Genomic DNA, 23,708 nt, shown 5'->3' with positions numbered 1-23,708 from the left:
GAAGACTGCTTACTTCATCTTGAAGACCCCTACTCACAAGAGGAAGACTGCTTACTTCATCCTCAAGACCCCTGCCCACAATCACTGGAGAGCAGTGCACAGATGCCAAGAGGAGGAGACTTATGATAATAAGTTCCTGGAGCTAGTTATAATATTCCCCACCTATACGCGGGAAGTATGAATATGTATGTGACTAATGCAATAGTGAAAGTATATAAACCTGTAACAAATACTAATCACTTGCGCCTCTGGCTACGGTCATGCGCCCAGTGCTGTTGCTTTTGCTTTATTGACTTTGTCCCTCAATAAATTGAGGGACAAATTGTTATCTTATTTAGAGGAGTGAGTTCGTATTTCACAATGCCTTCAGAAGTGAATGTCCTACAGTGGTTTTAAGAGTTACTTAGTGTAGTTCTAGGTACCACTGGTTCCCATTGGTCATCTTGTTAATCACATGGGCTTCAATTACATTTTTCATTCTTTCCAGTTCAACAGATAAGTCCGCACTGTAAATACCATCTCAGTTAAATTAGGAAACTGACAGATCTATTCAAGGAAGTAAGCCTCATGAATACCTGAACAAAGCTAACTTTAAAGGAAGAAAACTGGGGTTTCCCATCTCAAGCTTATGGGCTTTTTTTAATGGGAAAGCACATTAGAAGGACAACTGACTAAAACTTGGGAGCCAGACTTTGTACCGGTCCAGCAACCGTTTTAGAGACCACCTGGAAATTCCAGGTATTGAAGGCATAAATCAAGGAATTGAGACAAATATGAAAGAGAACCTACTCAAAGAAAAGGATTAATTTGATGTTGTCTTTGCTATTGAGTTGATCAATCGGAAAAGAGGAAGAGGAAATTTCAAACTTAATGTTATAGTGCAACCTATGGAATGACAGGTGTAAGCTGGAGTGCTGGTCCTCAGTACAGAATGCAAGCAGTGCCTCAAAGAACCTTCCTATCAGAGCACTGCCAATAGCAGTGCATAGGAGGGAGTAAGGCAGTTAAAGAAACTGAACTTACCTGCTTAGAAGCAGCTCAGCTAAATTTGCTGGATGAGGAGAAGCCCTCACTCCCCCAGAGAAAGGAATCTTCTTCCCCTGGAGAAGAGGATGGAGGCACATTCCTCTTCCTCTGGTGGTGTCCACCAGAGGGGGACTGGCACCAAAAGGCCATTTGGCAGCAGAACAGCAGCAGCTTTTCTTTATTTCTTCTCTTGCCTGCAGTTGTTTCCCATGATAAAGGTAATTCCAGCTAGTAAAATCCTATGACTTAGCCTATTAGGTTTTCAATTTGTTTGAAGTGTAGGAGAGATTAATTCAATGGTCTTTGGTTCATAGGTCGGCTCCTTGCCAAACTCAGTTTTTAAAGCTCAGCCTTTAAAGGTCCCTTCCAACCCAAAGTATTCTATGATTCTGTGACTGGGGTTCTAGTCATGCGAGCAAGTGGCATCTCAACCACAGTTATTTACTTATGTAAGGGAAATTTGTTTCAAATTAAAGACAAAAAAAGACCTATGAGTAGTACAATTTTGTGTGTTTCTGTGGTGCTTTATTCCAGGCTGTTTTTTTCCTACAGCAGTAATTGACAGAGCTCTGTTCTGGTCCTTTCAGACTACAAAAGAATACTACTTGAAGGCCTCCCAGATAGGAACCTGCACAGTCCCAAAGCAGGTAGGATTTGAGTACATGGACTCAAACACCCTTGTCTCTTCCACACACGGAGGCTTGTAGAAGCAGGTATCTCCTAGAATATTTTTTTTGGTATGCAATTAACGTAATACCTATGTCATGAGGTATCTACATATATGGGCATACATATATATTCATCACTGCTAGATACCTGTATTATGAGGTTAAATCCTTAATGTTGGATTTCAAGGGGTGTTAAGATAATGCTGGACTTTCATTAGAACCTCACAAAATCCTCATATGGTGATATTTGAATCCTCAACTTTTGGCTATACTGTCCATGTGTCACTCAATTCATCTATCTCAGAATATGAATGTTAAAAGCAAGCTTATAAACCTTTTCTATCTATGGGCAATGCCTGTTGTGGGAGGATTATTATCTGTTAAATGTAAATCCCCTTACACTGTTGGGTACTCCTAAGCTCTTAGCAGGGTTTGTGAATCCTACAGCTTCTCCATTTCAGATTCACAACTGTGGGTGAAAACGAGCAGCAGACATTGTAAGAAGAATGTCATTCATCAGGATGTTTTGTATCTTGCATTTTCCTGTTTGGCAGGCCACAGATTTATTGATGAGTAATATATAACTGGGGAGTGTTGGCAGGAAACCAGAGATTTTAGCAATAATTAGAGGATAGAAGAAGGTTTTGATATCTGCAGATGGTCAGGAGGTGGTTTGGAGCCTGTGTGGAAGCTCCAGCTAATGTGCATATCCCTTAAGGAAAGCGCTTAACAAGGACCTGTAACAGAACTCATGAAGAGCAGAACCTTTACATTTTGGATTGAAAAGCCTTTCCTATGAAAGAGAGAACTTATTCATTATGATATATTTCAGCCTGTCTACATTCAGGAATGCATTTCTACATCATTACTGGTGAAGGGCTTGCTTACAAATAAGACACCCTGATTTAGTCACATTGCCACATCTCAGGCTCCTACTTTACCAAATACGGGTGAACATCTAAAACACTGGACCTAATGTAAAGCTCCACATCAGGCCATGGGAAGGGAATCTAAAGTAATATGACAAAAAACTGCTCAACACTGTATATTTAAAATAGGGACCCATTCAACTTCGCATACAATAACAGTTGTCACAGGATTATTACTTTTGCACCTCCATGAAGGTCCTCAGGCTCAGGGAGAAGAATTAGCTCCTGTGCAGTGTAATGATCTGCCATACTGCTGAAATTGTTATGTCCTCCAAAAAGGTGCCAATTTAAATAGTGAGCCAAATTAAACGAGGGAAAGTTTTTTATAGCCAAAAGAGAGGAGCTTGCAAAAGCTGTAAATATTTGTTGCCTGCTGTGCATGCACTTTACCACCACAATGCCAGAAAGCTCTAGATCCTGATATCCACAACTTATCAATTATCATCCTTCTGAGGATGAAAATTAACCAGTGCTTAGAAAGGAAAACATTATAGGGCCTTAAAAAACCCCACCTAAGCCAACAAAACCAAAAGAAAACCAAAAGTCAGCATAATCAAAAGTTTCTTGGCTGCCGTCCTAGCACCAGGAAAGCAAACTGGTATTTTTTACGTGCTTTACATGCTCTTCTTCACAAAGGCATAATTGCAGCAAGAACTTTTATTTATTACACTTCAACATCTTCCAGTTTTGCATTGACATTTAGTTCTGAATACATCAAGTCAAGGCAAAGTGTTGGCTGTCTACAGATCTCTTTCTCTTCAGACATCTCAGAGGCAGAAGATTTCTCTCTACAGACAAGGCACTTCGCACCTAAAGTGTTCGCAAATGTTATTTGCTCCATGGGACTTCACATGAGATTTTCAGGCCTCCTTTTTAATATTTAGTAATACCCTATGGACAATTTCAATACCTGAGGCAGACCACAGCAAATTATCAGCAGTAGCTCCTTCGCTCCATTTGCTCTCCCTCACCTCTACTTTCTGCCACTCTTAGATGTTTCTTTGGTTAAATCTGTTCCCTGACCTGGTTCATCTCACAGAGGAGTAGTCCAGTTCTTTGAGTTGAGGTGCTGTACAGACATCCTTCAGTGTAAACTGGTGATTTCCAGGCTAAGCTAAGGCCTATACAAACTGTATAACTGAGCTTGGCTTAAAAGCATAAACATGTGTCTGAAGGTTTTTCTGCAAGCATACTAGAATACACATTAGAGTTGGGTAGTAACGTTTGTCACAATACAGGTTAAAGTTACTACATAGCTGTATTCTGAATTGCTTTATGGGTACAGTTTCTATCAATAAAAAGTATTGAAAATCTGCTTACATAGTTTCAGTTCTGCTTTTGTATTTCACCAAGCAACACTAGCAATGGAAATAGTATAACAAGAAGCTTCCAGTCTCAGACATCCCACAGAAAGGAACGCTTTTGTCCATAATTCCCCATGCAAATTACACCACTGTAGACAGAAGACTAAGAGATCAAGCTTCAAGCTTTTCAAAGGTATCAGAGAGCTCTATTTATTGCTGATATTAGTGGCATCTTGACTTTCACCTGTTGCTAGCTGCTCTTTTACTTCCATTCTGTGTTTTCCAACTCCTATCTGTATTGTACTACCTGCCAAATGTATAACTGATTACAAATCCGGGCAGCTCCCAAACTATATCACTGTGAAATTCAACCAGCACAAAGTTCCCAGTGGAAGTAAAGTCTGCAACCTTCTCTGTCCCACAGTAAGGGCCAACTGCAGGTGATGTAGGTCGGCTTCCATCATGTATAAGCAAGTAGTCATAAATGCATCTGTCACTATCTTCCAGCTCAAAGGATAACATTTTAAGAGATATCTGGAGAAAATACAATCAAAGCACTTTGCTTCCAGGTTAAATCCTTTTCTCTTACTCTTTGTATGTAACAAGCACAAATAGTCTAAATTCCTTATGTGCAGGCACTATTTTTTATTGTGTTTGCACCACATCCTGATCTTAGAATCATCCCATACTGTAATGCAAATCAGTAGCAAGTTATTTGCTTAGTTCCTCAGCATTTGGAATGGAAGGAGAAGCAAGGGACAAGACTGATCTTGTACACTTTGATTCTTCTCTCTAGAGAAATATAAAACCAGCACCGGTGCAGTGTTTCAGTTTCCTAGTGGGAACTCTTACCTAGGGATTATTCTGAACAAAGTCTACTGGTACAAACCAGATTCCTAAGAGTTCACACGTGTGTACAGGTTTTTGCCCTTGCTGAATACCTCAGACACCAAGATCCAGCATAAGTTCTTAAACTGGATTTTTGTGTTGAGCTTTTTACTCGGAGAATGCCTGCTCAAAAAGTGACATTACAGCTCTTATTCCTGAAGGCAAAAAGTGATTCTACTAGAGAATGCTGATGAGACTCATGAATGAATCCATACCTTACCTTGAATCCGACTGGAGAATTGATGACCCAGAAGCATGCTCGGTTTTTGGGGTATTTATTGGGGTAGTTTGGAGAGGTGATGATTCCATTTGAGTCTGTGAAAGTATCTCCACAATTCACTGAGGAATAAAGGAGAAAAACAGAGAAAGGCATATTAACGAGAGTATTTTGGCAACAGAAATGAGCTTGCTTATACTATATTGTATTCTTTCTTGAAGCCAAGAAAGAATGTGCTACCATGAAAACCTACTGCTGACATACTTAATTTCTTTGCTTAGTATTTGCATCAGCCACTGTACTGAAGGAACTAAATACATGGCTGCTAAATAACCTTTGGAGGACAGGAAACAGTTGCATCTAAAGCTGTATCTGTCTTTACAATTGAGAGTTCCTGTATTAGCACAGCATTCCAATGGTACCAGCTTACTGCACTTTCAGAAAAGAATTAGCTTAAGTATTCAAGATTGCATTACCAAGCTAGAGCTAATGCTGTCTAGAAATGACTCCATCAAGACTAATGCAAAAAGAGTAAAAATGCCACATTTATAAGACTTCTTCAATTTATGGTTTAAGAAAGTTTTAATTTTGAGTTGAAATAAGACAGTAACAAGTTATTAAGGCTGCTGCCTTCTAACGGAAAGCATGTTTCAGCACAACAGAATTTTATCCAGCAGTCCATAAGGCACTTTTATGTTTGCAAACCAGACACCCCTCAAGTGACTACAGTAAGAACTGTCTTCCATGTAACATAACAAGTCTTTAATTCAGACAGTTTAAGTTACCCAAGGTTAGTACCATTCCTGTTGCATAAAGTGCCACAAAATCTTCAATAACATATTGCTCAGATATTGGCTCTACATCCCATTGATTGAGATTTCTTATTGAGCTCTGCAGCCTTTGGCTGCACTGTTCCTATTAGTTACAGTCATTGAATTGTTTTTATTTAAAGGAGTTGTTCTAAAGATGTGATGAAGCCCAGCAGAAGCTTTCAGAGGAATGTGAGTGGATTCACAGGATTACTAACATTACACCCATGCAACATCCCGTTTTCTGTTTCCTGCTAACCTTCAACCCCATCATTGCCTAACCTGCATTAGCAATTGCTGTGGAAGACACAGAAACAAACCCCTCTAGAGTACACATTCAAAATGTTCAGTTCTTCCATACAACTGCTATTCATGTTGTTCTTCAAGCTCTGTAAAGAAGTGTTCATACCCTTGTTGTAGGAGGCTCTGAATCCTGTGGCTGTAATGCTCTCATCACTTGCAAACTCTACTAGCATTGTTGATCCAGACGCCACTAAGGAGGGCAGTGGCCCCTTCCCACAGTATTTGTCCAGCAAGACAGGGGAATTCTTGCTGTTTCCATTGTAAACTTTTATATAGTCAGAAGAACAGTCTGAGGAGGGCTGGAGATCAAAAGCCTCAAACTGCAGGAAAATCTTGAGAAACAAGGAAACAGATGTTGGGTTGAATGCTGAACACAGGGAAAGATTCAAACCATCTAGCTGTTATGAAGTGAACTAGGTTTTCATATTCATTTTGCTATTTGTGTAATACTGAAACTTTACTTTCCATATAAAAAGAGCATTACATTTCACCTAGCTACCCCATTACTGAGCCCAGTTACTGATGTTTGACTATTGCTTGTCTTTGAAAAGCCATCCAATATTAGCTGGATAAAAATCAAGTTAAGTAATGCATCTGAGAGTCCTGATAGGTCTTATGAAAATTGTTGAGACTGTCTTTTAATTCACTGCTTAACAAAATAAATGTCTTGGTCCATGAAAATGACTCCCAGAGGGTACTCATAATAATGAAGTAATGTGTAGCCTTGACACTGTGGTTCAAGCCTATTTTCCACCTAATAAAGCTTACCTTACTTCGACGGATGCGGATCAACCAGAGGCAGTTGCTATTGTTCGGGTACGGGGATGGGTAATTGACAGAGGAGAACAAGCCTTTGGATTTAGACAACACAGAGCTACAGCAATCTGAAGAGAAGAACCAAACAGCATTGAAGAGAATGAAAACTCCACAAAAGTCTTCCAGAAGTGCCTGACAAGTCTCTTCAACCATTTACATCAGTCAAACTTGCAAAGGAGAAATGAATTAGAATGCTTACAGTTGCATTGATGTTCCTTGTGTCAAAGTTACATAAGGCAAATAAAGCTGGTTAAAGTACTTATCTGCTTCAGCTACTCATGTTTTTTTAAAGAGAGTGGGGTTTCACTCACATACTGTTCTAAACAAGGCCTGGACCTTTCATGAACTTCCTTAACCTCAACCACAGGAGTAGTTTCAATTGCATCACTACATCAATTCCCATCAGCAAATGTGTGTGTATGCCTACATTTGTGCAAAACCAAGCTTGAAAACTAGTTTCTGTCAAAGCAAAGACAGGTAATCAGTGGGGGAAAACAGTGAAAGAGAGCACTGAAGTCAAGCTACAGACCTAGTGACTGGCATACAAAGTCTGATTTCATCTGCCTTTTGGCTTTCCACATGTGGTCTTCATTTATGGTGCTGTATGTAACTCCCCAAATTAAAAATTATGAATATGACATCTGCACATAGGAATTTGACATTTTTCTCTTGCTCCCTGCTTTCCCTGGGACAACTGGACATTTTGTTCTTTTTTAAGCCCCTGAATTATCCTTGTTTTTTTTTTTAATTTTGCCCTTTTCTTCCAAAACATACAGGTCTAAATTATGAAATTACATTATAATGGTATTGAAGTAAGATTCATTTCCAGCTCCACTATCAAGAATAAATATCATCAAATGCTGTCACTGTCTTTATTATCACTTTATTATCACAATTGAATTATCACTGTCTTTGAAACCAGACACTTATATTGTAAACTTGTTTTATCTGAAGTTTAGAACTTGGGAGGAACCACTCAGGAATGATTTCCTTACCTGACTATCCGACTGAAGGAATCCTGATTCCCATTAATTACTGCTGTTTGTTTAACTGAGCTCTTAACACAATTCAGAACAGAATTTGGTACACTAACATGTAGCCTGTGTTCATGTTCTTGCTGTTTTGGTGGAAACTGACTGAATAACATCTCAGGGGAGTCAAATACCATATAAATCAATTAGCCTGCATACCGGGATTTGAGGCAAAAACTGAGGAGCATGGTGTTTTACCTGTGTTTTGTGTATCTCAGCTGAAGAATTCCTGCTGCAGAGGAATACTTAAGGTATTTCTAGACCTTAAGATACTACAGTGATGGAAGTAGGTAACTATACAAAAAGCTTGGGAATTCCCCTCCAAGATGATGTTCTGATCAGCCTAAGTGGCACCCATACTTATAGCCCTGCAGTCATTTTCCAGTTGAAAGAAATCACAAACCTGCTGGCACTACTGATGGACATGACTTTATGCTATAATCATTGCTGAGAATAGCTTACGTGATTTGGAACCTTCAGATCTTTCCTGAAGTGAGAAGCTGACGGAGGTAGCATCCATGATTTCTCTGATGGATTTTGCTTATGTCAAAGAGCAGGGACTAGGTGAGGATAACTCAGAATGACAGTCAGTTATTGAAAGCAAATTGCCCTTTCCAAGAAGGCAGCAGCTTGGCACAGGGACAGTTCTGTTCCCAGGTGCCTATCAGCCCTCTTACAGGGCAAGGGAGAGATATATTGAAAGGACTGTGGGCTGTGTTCCTTCTGGGGGATGTCTGACAGTGCCTACAGACATCAGCTGTCTAAGGATTCACATGCCTTCCATCTACAGCACTTACTGCACTTGTAGAGCCTGTTGATTTTAGCTACATCCAAATTACTCAGCCCTTCTCTCTGCCCAATGGGTATAGAGGGGTCAGGAACTGGTACAATAGTTTGTTTCCCTGGAGTGCTGGAGAAATCATACCTGTAGAAAGAAGAAAATCACATTTCTCTTAAACAGTGAAGTTCTTTAATTGCATAATCATATTCATGTACCACATGCACAGAATTTCAATGGAAAAGGGCAAGAAGCTTCTCAGAGACCGGTTTAACCTTTTCTGAGGAGGACCAGCATGGCAGACACTGTATGCAGCAGCTGAAATCAAGAAACAAGACAAAGCTGTATTATCCTGAGCGAGGAGAGCTTTCACCAGCATCCTGGCAAAGTGAACTGAATCCCACCTTCATGGTTCCAGAGGCAGAGGGGCAGGAGCTGTTCTGCCTCTGGAACCGCCTCTGTCTCAGTTACTAATTGTTCATTTGCCATCTGCAGTTTTCTGCTTCTAGAGAGACAAGTTTGATTTCATGGTTTTGCTCAGAAGTTGTGACTTGCTAGTGGAAATAAAGGAGAAGCTTGTACATTATGTACTAAAATGCAGCCTTAGCATGCCCAGATGTGTATGAGGCAACACACAACATTTTAATGACAAAAAAAATTCCATCTTTCTTCTCTCTGACCCTAAATATTATTGTCTATGATCAGCTGTTACTATGTTAATGAAATCGTATAGACTTGAGAACTGTTAAATCAGCGACTCAGTAGAGTTAGGCTACTGAGCCAGGTCAAAGGCCTCTATCAAGAGACAATGAAAGAATGTCCTAATTTTTTCTTCTATCCATATCAACTCTTGTTTTCCAAGAATCCTGTTGACAATGGAAACATGCTCACCCTTAATTATGAGCACTCTCTTCGTTTTAAGTGAACAGCAGAAGTCATTCCCTTTTGGGAAGGAGCAATTCCTTCTTCCCAGATCTGAAGGTTGTTTGCTCCTTTGAAAAGGTATCTCAGAAAACAACTTACGCGCCGTAGTGCATCACTGAAGAGTAGTCATAGGGAAGGCCCAGATTTTTGGAATTCACTTTCCCAAAGTTCCCTTGTTCCCCTTAAATGCAGAAAAACAACATTTCATTCAGAACAATTATTGCTGCTCTAATAGTACACTGCCTGCTGTCATAATCCTAAGAGTAACACAGGATATAATACTTGTACTTACGAGAACTTGGACCTATCAAAGCCACCAGAGCCTATTGAAGAACATGGGAACCCATTTTCACTTAACTTAGTAGGTTTCAGAATCAAATAAATCAAAGTTTTGATATAATCGATGAATCCATTCCACTGGGTCTCTTGTCTATGGTAAGCAGCAATCTCAGAGCAGGGAGCTGAGTGCAGTCAGCCTGGCCTTGAGGCTAATGCCCTGACCACTGAGCACTTCTTTCCAGTTCAACATCTGTACCTTTATTATTGTAACTAGTAGTTTGTAAACCGCAAGCCATCTGGACAAGAGTTCAGGATTGGACACTTTATCAGAAAAATCTCTGCAGGCTACAGAACTTGGCTGGCAGGCTTGCAATCAGAGCCAGTCTCTTCCAGTAATGTCCTTCAGCACTGGTCCCAGTGAGGGCTCGGAAACACAAAGAGAAGCTTCAAAATCCTGAATTACAGAAAGTTTGGGAATAAACATGAGTTTGGAACTTTTCATAGCTCAAAAACCTCAGCTAAGGCTCAAACTGGTTCTCAACAGCATTGGCTTTCCTGACTCTATTCTGTTTTTATCTCAATTCTTCTTATCTGTTATAGTGACTTTAGAAACAATTATCAGCAAATGCACAGCTTCTTCTGAGGTGATGAACAGAGAACACAGTTCAAATGCAGTGAAACATTTACAAATATGGCTACTGTTTGGCACGTAAGTGCTTTGCTGAATTGATTTGCTAAAAGAAGAGAAAGCAACAGCAGCCTGGCTGTACAGAGGTGCTGCCGGCAAACTAGTATCTGCCTAATCACATGCCAGAGAGACTTGGCTGTATAGACCTGCGCACATGTGGGGACTTACTCTATCTTTTCCATTCTAAAAAAACCCTGCCTCTGCCAGAATCTAAATGTAGTGACTCAGAAGAGTTGAAAATGAAGCTTTGGCTGAAGGCTTTGAGTAGTTTTTCTCCCCCTCCAAAGTTTGGGAATAACAAGCTGAGTTTCAAGTAGCAAAGTGGAGAGCGACCCATGAGGCTGCATTTTATCCAAACAAAGAAGTAGGATGGCTTCCAAGGTGAATTGCTGGGTAAGAGCAAAACCCAGAAAATATCCACAGCACTTGAGTCCTGGCAAGAAAAAAACAGCTTGTGCGGGAGAGCTGGAAAGCTGCACAAGGTCTAGAGGTCTAGTTCTGTACTATGGAGGTCAGTGGAACCTCTGCCCTCAGCACTGTTAAAAGCAGCATGTTTTTACAGGAGATGTACACCAACAGTCATCACAAACATAACTGTGCTGCTTAATTTCCTTTTCCCTGCATATCTTTGCATTTTCTTACAGTGCTTGTGCTGCACACACTCTGCATTCCAACTACCTCTTAACACCAATCTTCTCAGCCTCCATTCTGGGTGAATACTGTTAAAACAGTGAAGATATACCCCATCTTCCTTTGAATAGTCTTCTCATCCTCACCTCTTCCTCCTCTTTTAAACTTATGATCCTGTGCCTGAATCAGAGCTTGATTACATCCATATCCTTTAGGAGTAATGACATCTGAAACTGTGGACTCCCCCTGCAAACCTAGCATAAGATTTAATGTATGTCTAGTATTGTTGGTATAAGTTCACATTTTCAACTCCTCTTTCCTAGTACATCCTTTGCTAGCATATCAAACACAACATGCCCTTGTTACACGATGGCAAACAATTCATAGCAGAATTACGTCTTAACAGTAGAACTAAAACCTCAATAAAGAGGAACACAAATGGAATTTACTTAGGATATCATGGGAATAGCTGAAAAAAAGTTTGGAGAACAGTGTGTTTAGGAATTTGTAATAAAAACAATCAAGTTCCATCTGGAGAAAAAGATAGATATATTTTCAGCTGTGAATGACACTGGAGAGTTTAATATCTTATTTGACTTCTTAGAATTTGGTACTAACCGTCCAGCCTCATTTACTACTATTTTCTATAATGAACTAAATACACCATTAAATATCTTTTCACAATTTATGGGGTGACCAGCTCTTTCAGAGCTGTCAGATGAGTGATCTTTGCATCCTTTCTTCCCCTAGTTTCCTTCTATGTACCACTTCCTCACTTTCCCTGGGACCTCCTACCATTCCTTCTACCCTCCATAGAGCTTGGATCCCTGTGTGTGCTCTCATGTTCCCAGCACACAGGTCAAGGGCACATGCCCAAACTATTCATCCTGCATTCCTTTCCCTAAATAGCATTCAGTTTTTCCTTTACAGATTTATCAATCCTGATTGCTCCCCATTGCTCCTTCTTTTCATGGCAGCGTATATCATTCTATCCTCAAGGAGGAAATAATTCCTCTCACATCATGCCAGGTCCCAGAATTTTGCACATGCTGATGGCTGCATGTGCTTCCATTCTTTCCACACTGCGTCTCTTGTTCACCTACATTTTAGGCTATGTGCATTTCTCTCACTGCCAGTGCCAAGATGACCACCAGCTGCCTTCCCTATTTCCATGTCTTTTCCTAAGATAGAGTTACTGTGCGATTCCCTACCGTGATCTCTGAATATCGTGTTTTACCCCAACTCAGCTAAAAGTCCCATAGTTTTGCCTCTTGGCCAAGTCTTTGCTACAACAGTTTGCATTTCTGATGATCTCCATTGGATATAAGGTAAGGCTAATTTTAGGCTGCATCTGCCTTGGAGGACTACACTAACATAGGTGTAGCCATAGAAATTCCCGTAGTACAAACACTGAACTAGAAATTCCATCATATTGAATGTGCTGCTGCTGCTGAAATTCAGCTAGCATTAATCATGATTCTTCTTTGCATTGCTGTTCACAGAAGAAACATTCTCCTTCATCCAAAAGTGTATGTTTTCTCTTAAGATTTAGTGGACGTACCTGCCACAATATGTTCCCACATAATCTTGACAAACCTGTCCCGATCACTCCGTGCCTGTTCATGGATGAAACCTAGTGCGTGGTTCATTTCATGCTGAATCGCTCCTTTATCCATGCACCCATTTTTCACCAGGCCCACTGCTTGACGTCCTCCAATTTTCCCAAAGTAGGACCAGCAGCTAAGAACAGGCAATCAATAACCAAAATGATCACACTCAGCACATACAAAGAAATGGATGTACTGATTATGCCACCAAGGACCTCCAGATGTGCAGCCACAGAAGGGGCCATGCAAATAGTCACTGGTGTGAGATATCTAGTCTCCCAGAAGTTGCCAAACTACATAGGGGTGCAAATAAAGCCTTTGAAGCTTTATTTGAATGATATATGATATCATATTTATATGAAGGATATATGATATGATAAATGAAGCAGTTTAAGTAGTTAAGCAAAGATCCTGAAACAACTGTAATACTTTTTTACAACAATTAAGGAAAAGATCTCATTTTGAATTATAGCACATTAAGTCCACACATACATTTATTCCTGCAGTCCATTAACTGATGTAACTACCAGTATGTCTAAGGAAAAAAATGAGAAACTGCACCTGCTCTCTGAATCTTGACTCCTAGGTTGAAAAAGGGCAATTACTTAAATCCAACTCAAACCAGAAAACCAGCTGAAAGACCTTTCGAGTGCTTTCACTCCCAGGAGATTGGGAGCTTACCTCTGCCCACGTTCAACATATACATAGTCCTTTTCTGTAGTGCGGTTTACAAACTGCACACAGGTCAGCGTGGAGATCTCTTGCAGAGCATCAGCAATCCAAGACCTCTCTGTCATGGCTAGAAAGAGAAAAGAGGCCAGGAGAATGCTTTTTTGGTTAATCAAGAAGCGCACTGATGGAGTGCATTGTTTTAAAACTTTACAGGACTCGTTAGCTTTTTGTCAGGCAAGTAGAACAAAGAAAATGGCAAAAAGCCTCCAGAAATCTTGGAGCTGATTGTAAAGGGAGATGTAGGAATTATGGCTGGTCCTTCTGCATATTCTATAAGAGACAGCTGACAGAAAGCTAGACTGGCATTGTTTCTTCCATTACAATGAAAAAATGAGAGTTTCAGATACAAATAGTTGGATTACAGTAACCCAATTGAGCCATCTGCCTGCAGCTAAGCACCAAAAAACCTGTTTTGTTTATAAGAAATGTCTGCACAGGCCTTGGAATCACTTGAGACAGCCGGTGTTCAGAGGCTCTGAAGATCACAGTGTTTCTATTCAGGGACCAAATAAAATTAGAATGTTTATCTAATTTGGAACATTTTGGCCTCTTCTGGCTTAGTCACTTATCTGCAACTGATTTGTATCTCAATTTCCTCATCTTTAAAGTTTGAAGAGAGGGAGGTAGATGGAATGACCCTTACCTAACCACAAGAGTGTATGCTGCAGTTCTGAAAGCCTGTGGGCAGAGGAACAGCCTGGCTAACACAGAGACTGCGCTTTCCTCAGCTCAAATGATAACACAGGAATGGGAATCAGGCACGGGCTTTTTTTCCACTTCCATGCATTTTTCTCTCAAGGTAAGCTCATTTATGAAGGGTCTGTATGGAAGCCTCAGCAGGGTAGAGGTGGCAGACCTGCACAGCCCATACGAAGTTTTCTAGATGAAGGCACTGGTCCTGCACCCTTTTGCACAGAACAGAGCTATTGACTGACTAGAGGGAAATAGTAAGAGAAAAAGTATCTCCAAGGATTTTTTCTCCCTTTTTGCCTCTACAGGATTTCTAGTGTGGGATATACCTATGGAAGATTTGAAAGCAAATCTCCGTGTTAAAAAAGTGTTCCTAGTGGTAATTTTGAATCAAATTACTTTCATAATGTGAACAAATTCTATTACTTCTGTGCTTGCTAAGTATCAAAGTGCATTGTAGCTAACAGGAACGAGCTAAAATTAGTTGGTATTTATGTAACAACTACTGCTCAAGTAACCACATACTGTACTGAAGTGTTAGCCAGGTGACCACAGGGCTAGCAGATTCGCAGAGGAAACATGTCCATAAATCCTCATTTGAACCAAGTTTGCTTTTGGTGCATGCCACACAAACACAAAACAACAGAGAGAAAATCACTTCACAGCAGCCATTTGCATACACTCACAGAAATCAGAAGAGATGTTAATTGGGACCTTGACAAGTCCATCCTGTGATTTGGGCCATAAACAGCTCTCACAGTTAATTGCACTGCGTCGTCCTCTTCTCAGGAGGATGTCTCCTTCATACACAGCTATTTCACTGCCTGATGAAGAAAATAATGAACGCACAAGGCACTGAGAAGGCAAATAGATGTGCAGAGGGGAGATGAGAGGTATCCAGTAGCTAAGCTTCTGTGCCTTCGGAAATTTCTTCCACTGAAGTTCATTTCCCAATAATGTGAAAAAGGATTAGTAAATTAAGACCAAGTGAATGGCGCATTCGCAGTATGTTAAGACTAGTTAAGTCTGCCTTGCTTCCTGGATAGAAGAGATTAATATTAATATAGATGTCATAGCACAGCTCTAATCAAAGTCGTGACTAACTATACTTCATCTTAAGAAGCTTTGGGAGCCTTGAGAGTGGAAGGCTAAGTATTGTAAGTCATTCCTCTCTTCACTAGAGCTTGTGGAATTAAAGGAAATCATAACCGACCTCTGCAAAAATGGGATGAATCATACAAAAGAAATTACTATTTTTATCATGCATCTTGAATGCATGCAAGATATTAATTTCCAGGTTAACTGTTAATGTAACATGACATGCTCTTCAGTTCTAACTCCAAAATACTTGGAATACATTTCACAGACCATAGGTATGTACAAAATGTACAATAGTTTTAGGTAGAGCAGACAGGGAAGTGCCTTATATCACACAGGAAAAATCAAAGTGAAAAGTATTCTGATTTGCTGAGGCTGCATATGAAAAAAGAACATTTCATGTAGCAATAGCTCAGTAAGCCTTCGTAATTTCTATATCATGACAGCATAAATAATCACACTGAATGTGACTTTAAAATGCATCTGAGTACTGTGAATTGTTTTCCACTGACGCTGGAAAATAACTTCAAAGAGAAAAACATACTGAATAATGAGCATGAGGTATAGAGAAGCAGCCCCACCAAAGCCTACAGTTATTGATATAATAATTACAATCAAACTCACCTAAGTCACTGTTTCTTGTAGCTTTCTGAAAAAAAAGCATACATTTTAATAAGTTCTTATCTCCAGAGCATAAAACTTCCATTATGTAGAATCACAGCAGCAAAAGCTTGTAACTAATTTTAAGATAGAGCAAATCATCATCAGCAGCAATGTAAATTCTCAGCATCTGCGAGCAGGGACACACCTGGACAGGTTTACTCAGTGCAAAGCTATAGAGAAATGCTAAATGAGTTGGCAGAAGAAAGTACTTCATCTTCATGCTTCCGAGATGATCTTCTCTGCTCTGCAGCTCCGTTCTCAAAGCTGTGGCTAGTTTACTTGGGGCAAGTTTTATGGGAAAGCTTCTGCTGTGGTTAACAAGTGCAACAAAATAAGATAACAAGAAGTATTTTTCACAAAACAAACAAGCTGCAGGACCTCTCAGGAGAATTTCCAGGCTCTCATTTCTTATTTGTCTTCAGAAAACAGAGGAAGTGGAGCAATAGGAAAGAAAACCCAGCAACCTTAAAGTGACTCATCTTTAATTCTAAGAAGAACCCATGAGCTGCTGCAGGTCCCCTTAGTGCTGAGCAAGGGACAGGATATGTGGCAGCAGTCTGTTTGCAGCAAAACTCAGTGTCAAGAAACTCTGATCCATCCACACTGGCTACCTGTCCTAGAAACTCCTAGAAACTCCTCAGCTTGCTACCAGCAGCCACCTTACTGTCAGCCTGTCCCCGCTATGTACAGCTTTCAGCCAGGCATTGCTGGCCAGGAGCACTGGAAATCAGTAGGAGCCAGAGATGAGTCTGTTGGTTGAAATTGTTTTTCCTGTACCATATCTTGCAATCTAATCACCACTGGCAGTGATTGTGTGTCTTTCTGGAGCTTACAAACAAATAAAACCACCAGCTCCCAGAGTTTTGGCTTCCCACCTGGGAAGCTCTCCTTCCTTTGATGCCCATGAATAGAAACAAGCCCAAAAAGGCAGGCTAAATCCTAAAAACCCACATTGTCAAAGTAAGCCACACAATGGGAATATTCATGTTGAAGCCACATGAATACCACCATAAGCAGGCAGGTGTTGCTTTTTCCTCCCACCTTCAGCCCCTGCACAAATACTTAGGTGCTATAGAAAATCATACAGATTTGCTGTGTCAGATCTTTAAGAAGCAAGCAACAAAACCTTTGGAATTGCCTATAAAGGCAAATTTCAGGGGAATCTATGTGGTTCAGAGCAGATTACGATGCCAGAGAGCTTCTTTGCAGATAGATGTATGGGCTGGTCCTCTGTTTTGAAGGAGTACTTTGCTAGCAAAGTTTTAGCTGATATTCTGTAAAGCTTTGCTACTAATATCTTCATTTTACCCTACTAAGGGTTTGTTGCTAAACTTTCTAAAATATTCCACATTTTGGTGACTTTCACAATTCATCTACAGTTAATAATTTCCATGTAGATTATACTGCAATAATGAGAAGCAGATGTAAAGATCTCCTTTTGCTTTGGCTGATAGGAAGCTGAAGTTTGGAAGTCTTCATTAGTTTGTTACACTGGTAACCAGAGCTCCTCCCATACAGTTCTGAGCAACCTCAATATCTATTCACAATTCAGAAGAAAGACAGAGGAAGTCACAAGAGGACATTGCTGCTGCTGCACATCATAAACGACAGGGGAGACAGCAGAAGTTAAGACAATAAAACCAAGAGAACAAGACCAGATCACTGTGCAGAGCCTGGAGCTGGGTCACTCCAAGTGTGCAGCAAGAAGGGATTGAAGGGCCCTCTGAAGTTCTGCCATGTAGTTTTGCATATCCATTCCTTAAGCCAGGAGATTTATCACATGGTTTAATTCATTTTCCTGATTGCCAGAAAGAACTGGCTATTTTTCAAATCTAATTAATAGACCAAAGCCTCACATCACCTGATAACACATTATCAGAAGTTGTCTCTTAAATGCAAATTTCCTTGTCAATGCTCTTTGTCTACATTGTCTGCTTTAATATTCCAGCAGAATAATGTTCAGGTCTCAGTTTATTATCTATCCAAGTAATTTGATCACACAGCTGTAACTTGCATCCTTTCTCCTGTTTGCCTTTTCTTACACTGTCTTTTGTCACATCTCATTCTTAGACACACTGCCCTTGATCTGCTAGGTATTTTGTCACTGCTCTTTGTTACTAATTTTAATATTATGTTTATCACATCCTTAGTAATAGTTCCTTAGTTTCACCTTCATTCTATGGCAGAGAATGAGCACTTCCTTCACTCTGTAATCAAAGTCCCTCTTGGCATAAGATTAAATTACAAAGGTAGAAAAACCAAACATCTGTTAGTGCTTAAGCACAGATTTTTCCCTAGCTCTGTATCTGTAACAGGTATCATCAGAAGCAACAAGAATATCAGTTCAGTGATCTTTCCATAATGCGAAACATATGGATGGCACTTTCCCTGGCTAAAGCATGAGAGTGTATGAACCTCAAGGAAAACAAAGTTCAGGAGAGTGAAAGGCCATGTGATTATCTAAGCGTGTAGTGGAGCATCACTCTGATGCTCAGTTTCTCAGACAATTATGTAGACAAATCCTAGTGAACAAACAGTTGGCTTAACTCAGATGTGTATTCACCTTAAGAAAACTATTACTTTTCAGGAGGATTCATTTATCTTTACATGCTTAAACAGACCAGTTCTTACTATATCAAGAGTCCTAACTTGTTAAGTCACAGTAACATGGCACTTACTATGTGACACTTCCTTTTTAAACCTGTTTTGGTTTATGCTGCATTTAGACAGAAATCAGCTTCCGCTGAAGAGCAGTTTCAAATAACTTTATAGCCACTAAGTGAAACTATTACACTACACTGTAACAGGCTGGGAAAAAAGAGTTAAATGATAAAAACCATGTATGCCACTTCCTTTGTGTTTATGTTATTTAACAGTTATCTGATTACAGGTATTGTGTCCTTCAGGATGCTAGGATTAGTGAACGCATACAATTCATGCCTCATTATTTACTGGTTGAGAGAAGAAAATGAGTTTTCCTGCTTTTCAGTTGCCAGTCAGTAAATCGCTTCAGAATAATTAAATCACTGACCTTGACTGAGTGTGAAAAAAAGGTTTGGGCTTTTTCAGAAGAGGTCAAAAATCACAAAAACAAGATTTTCTTTTTTAAGTCCTTACTTGTCCAAGTTACTAGGCAGCAAAAGCAAACCTTTCATAGAAAAGGTACCATAGCATATGCTTGATACATGAAGACTTGAATGCTAAGTCTAATCAGTCTAAGACTAATTATTTTCAGGTAATTAGTTGATTTTAGTGTAAGTTAGAGTATCTTATGCCACAGCACATATTGGTGTATTTCCACATTTCAGGTACATTTTTATTTAAATGAAAGATTCAGACTTTAAAAGACAAAATCTCTGGTGTAAATACTGAGATATGTTAAAATTAGTTTGAAACCAGTGTATGTTTGGACTCTGTCCCTCCTAAACCACTTCTGCAGCAGTGTGATCTCTGCCATTTCACCACCACTCATCTTCTACCCTTCCAGTGTCAGAATGTTAGGAGAATCGCAGCTCCAAAGACTCTGCATTGGAGATAACTACAGGCATCAGTGAGCCTTAGAACAAGATGATGGTTAGAGACAAGAATTAGCTGAAGCTTTTACATCCAACTTGATTTTGTCTGGTTTGCAGTAGCTGTAGGCTGAAAAGAACTTCACTATTTTTTGAATTTAATGCATAGGAAAAGTTGGGTTCATGAAGACAAGCTACAAAGGTTAGTTTCAGTATTTGAGTATCAAAATACCCATTGGGTGAGCCAGATGGGACTGGCTGGTCTACAGGTTCCCTGTTCTGATAAAACCTGATGTGAAACCATTATCTAGTTGCAAACATCACGCTAATGTATTATTTACAAGCTCACAACAAAAGTCCTGAGGTAATGCTGCTCTCTAGTGGTTTGCCATTTGTGCAAGTGGGATGTGCTTCCAGAAAGAGTAAGGAACTCACCATCACCACTGACAGCCCGTTCATTCCTTTGATCCCTCTCTGCACAGTACAGACCAGTAACTGCTTCCTGCAGAAAATGCTTGCAAGCCTGAAGAGTCTGTTCTGTAATGTATGCTAGGAAGCAATGCACCAGTTTTAGCCTAAATCATCTCAAGACTGCTTTAGCATCTGCAGCTTGTTGCTTCACTATTCACCTCCACCAGATACTTTTAGATTATACATACAGATGCCACAACAGGTTTTGGATGTGTTCTGATGGCCCATTAAGAAAATGAGTTCTTTACCTGCACTATTTTCCCCTAAAAGGATTTTTAAGCCTTAAAATTTCTTTTATTAATGAGTCCTCCTAAAAGCTTTTAGAAAGCTTATACTGCACAACCCAAACACTCTTCTGGCTCTGCCTAAGCTCCACTTTACAATAGAGGTCATTGCTCCTTTCCCTGGCTTGCCTTGGAAGGGAACCAAGACAAACAGACCAGAGAGAAGCAGCAGGAAAAGGGCTACTCCATAAGCAGGGTTTGAGAAACTGTAAGTGCAGCACAGCTTGTTGATGAGGTGTTGAACCACCTTCAGTGCCCATCCAAAAGCTGAAGGCACAAACAAGACCAAAACATAGGCTTGCTGTCCAAGCAAGAAAACAAAGACCAAACCAAAGGAACATGGTTCTACAACACAGCCCCAACAAGAAGCAAAATGTAATGCCAGAGCTGAAATAGGGGCCCTGGGCCAATGGGTAGAGGCCACGGGTAGAGACCCCAGGTGAGGCCAGTCAGGAGTCATTAAGGTCTGTTGGCACCCTCCATCCCTAAAAGCTGTAACATGCTGCACCGGGCTTCCTCAGTCCCTGTACTGTCTAGTGAACACAACTGTAGTTTAGGTAAGTGTATCCACTGGGTCACCAGCTGGATCATCATGGGCTTCTTCAGAAACCTCTAGGAGACTGACTTTAAACTCTGACTCAGCCCCTATACATGAAGTTTATCCCTTAGCCTACTTCTTCCATTTTCATTATACATTTCTTCCAACCCTGGATATGGAAGAAATCCAACCACTCACCTGAATCCTTCTTTGAGTTTGATTGCATTTTCCCCCAGCTCTGGCACTGCAGTGATTTAAGCGGCACTTACTAAACCACTCAGTAGCTGAGCAGTTTCAAACATGAGCTGCCTCTGAACCCCTGGATAAGTGTCACCTGCTCCTAACAAGTCAGTACTGTTTGTTGCACTGATTTGTGCTAAACCCCTTTCTTCTCAACAATGATATTTTCTTTGAGACATCCTTCCTGAGCCTGAGATTTCCTCACATCAACCCCTGTAAGGAATGATCTTATCGGTAACATCCCTGTGCTGCTCCATAGCACATGTTGGCCTAAGGGATGCATGGCTTTTTCTGCAGTAACCTTACTTTTACATCTTGCTTTTCTACTGATTCCAATAATTTTGACAGATTTCCAATTTAAAAAGATGTATCTTTTTACCCATGTTGCCACTTGTCAGAATTTACATTCCTCTTTATTTTCACCAGATGACTTCCACTCTTCATTTCTGCTGCTCCCACATCTAAGCATGATTGCTCTTTATACAATGTCTAGTATACATTTTATTTCTATGTCAGTAATATTTTCTTTAAGTTTCTAAGTTTTTATCCTTTTAATTGTTCCTTTTAGCTAATTTCTTTGCTTTTAGGGAGTTCCACTCTTTAAAGTGGCACAACTGTGTGTTTTTCAGGTCCTTCTGTGGAATCAGAACTTAGACTTCATGCAAACATGGAAATGTATGCATAACATAACAATGTGTATGTATTTCCACAGGAGCTTTCAGGGAAAGAAACCTGAAACCTTGTAAGAAACAAAACTGGTTCTATACACAAGACACTACTTTGAGGTGAAATTTCTTAATAGAGAAGCATCAGGCAATTGGGTAAGATCCAACATTTCTTTCATAAACCTGTCAGGATGAAGCTTCAGAAATAGAATAGGTTTGATTTCTCAGTGTGTTTGTAGGGACAGCACATGTCTTGGGAATATAAGCTGCTAGGCTATGAAATGACATGAAAAATGTACAAGCAGCTAATAATGTTCAGAACTTTCTTAGCATGCCTTATTCAAAGTATTTTGAAAATATAATGAAATACTAAAAATTGGAATGTTTAGCCACATTTCATGAATAAAGAAATTCAGATGCTGGCTCATGAACAAGTGCATCCAGGATGTCTCAGTAGCAGAAGGAGAACTAGAAAGCAGGAGTCCCATGCCATCCCTCCCTATGGGGATTGCTAATCTTTCCTGGCAAAGGAACAGAGCCTCCAGTCTTCAAATGTTCTCTGGCAAGTGCTTACAAAGCAGTTGGGTGCTATTACCTCTGTTTTAGACATGAAATGAAGGTCAGGTTTTCAAAGCTGATTGCTAAAGAGATGCACCTTCAGCCACATACAGGATGTGAAACAGGTGTGTTAGTTCCCAGAAGTGCGTAATACCTGCAGCCCTCACAGAGGTCAAGGATCTACCCTCAAGAAAAGGAGTTGCCTAGCTTTCCACAGGAGAAGATTTGTTGGAGTCAGTGTTTCTGTGGTTAATGTCTTTATGCTTACTAATAAAGTATTTTACCTCCAATCCCAAGGACTGCAGGTGGTAGTTGCTGTGATACTGGGTAGTGCAGAGTTAACAGAGGAAAGGGGTCTTCTGTACAGCATCTTCCCATGTGATGGAAGAGGGTTGTGCCACCTGTGTAACTGACTGAATAGTTCTTGTTTTAGTACTGAGAATTCTGAGTCACAATACAGTGTGTGCAGTGATGTCTGTCAGCACAAAACAAGCGTTATAGATACTTGATAGTATAGGATGGTATATAAGTGTATAGGAGTGACAGGCTCCACGGACTCACTAAAGCCACTTAGTGCAGCTTCTACTGGTTCAGGTATTAATGTCTTTGGTTAGCTTTTTTTAGCTTAAAATTAATTTCCTTTTCCTAACAGAAATGTGCTATTGTTAGAATGATGTTCTCAAAGTAGGTTTTTTGACTCATGCAGGTGATAATGGTGGCTTACTGAAGGTTCATGGGAGAAGCTGCAGTCCAAGGAAACATTGCTAATACCCAAAAAATCCAAAAGGATTTGTGATGAATATGGATTGTAACAAGAAGCTCAGCTTGAGGCTGGGTGAGCAGCACATCATTGTTACTAAAACAGCTATTTCCTGGCCATCGTTGCTGACTTTTAGAGCACTGTTTTACCTGAGGGGATACTATTCTACGATGCTATAGTGATAAGGTTTTCTTTTCTGAAGTGAGAAAGGTCAGGGGTACTAAGCTGTGAAGGGCGGTGTTGAAAAGGGCAGTCTAGGTTGTCTTAAGTTAAATTTCTGGATTTCCAATTAGGAAAAAGCAGCTTGTGAGGCCTTTTTCTTGTGTGGTCTGTGTGTGTTCCTATCTTCCACCTCCTACAGAAACATTATGTTGCTGAAATGGAGCTCAAGTCCCCAGAATAGAGACGAAAAGGAATAAATGGTCAAAGAGCAAAGTGATTTATGCTCTGCAAGAGGGATGTATATTTCCAGGTGTGCTGGAGGAATGGGGCAACATGGAGACAGTTTTCTTGCCCCTGTGGAAAATCATAATATTCTTTGCAAAAGCAAAGAAGAGAAATTCAGGCACTAGTATAGCCACATTGCTCTTCCTTGGTTTT

The 23,708-nt window shown here is 40.1% G+C and overlaps 1 protein-coding gene and 1 long non-coding RNA gene across 2 annotated transcripts; one reads left to right on the top strand and one right to left on the bottom strand.

Moving 5' to 3' along the window:
* Positions 1 to 1,593: 1,593 nt before the first annotated feature.
* Positions 1,594 to 7,220, top strand: LOC133273766 (uncharacterized). The gene is made up of 2 exons (XR_009744933.1): positions 1,594 to 1,673; positions 6,941 to 7,220. It is a non-coding gene; the product is annotated as an uncharacterized LOC133273766 (long non-coding RNA).
* LOC133273765 (embryonic protein UVS.2-like) lies at positions 3,263 to 16,685 on the bottom strand. Its single transcript, XM_061462279.1, has 11 exons — positions 16,226 to 16,685; positions 16,042 to 16,066; positions 15,006 to 15,143; positions 13,579 to 13,696; positions 12,852 to 13,030; positions 9,793 to 9,874; positions 8,789 to 8,916; positions 6,913 to 7,028; positions 6,251 to 6,476; positions 5,036 to 5,154; positions 3,263 to 4,461 (listed from the first exon to the last, which is right to left on the bottom strand). The coding sequence occupies exons 1-11, from the start codon at positions 16,298 to 16,300 to the stop codon at positions 4,231 to 4,233; spliced, it is 1,437 nt and encodes a 478-aa protein (XP_061318263.1). The 5' UTR covers positions 16,301 to 16,685; the 3' UTR covers positions 3,263 to 4,230.
* Between the last annotated feature and the right edge of the window lie 7,023 nt (positions 16,686 to 23,708).

This window comes from Pezoporus flaviventris, unplaced genomic scaffold, assembly GCF_033815535.1.
Source record: "Pezoporus flaviventris isolate CSIRO_AGI_PZ_B2104156 unplaced genomic scaffold, CSIRO_AGI_Pfla_v1 ptg000035l, whole genome shotgun sequence".
NCBI lineage: Eukaryota > Metazoa > Chordata > Aves > Psittaciformes > Psittacidae > Pezoporus > Pezoporus flaviventris.
Note: the sequence above shows the minus strand (reverse complement) of the source record. Positions and strands in the feature narration are given on the sequence as shown.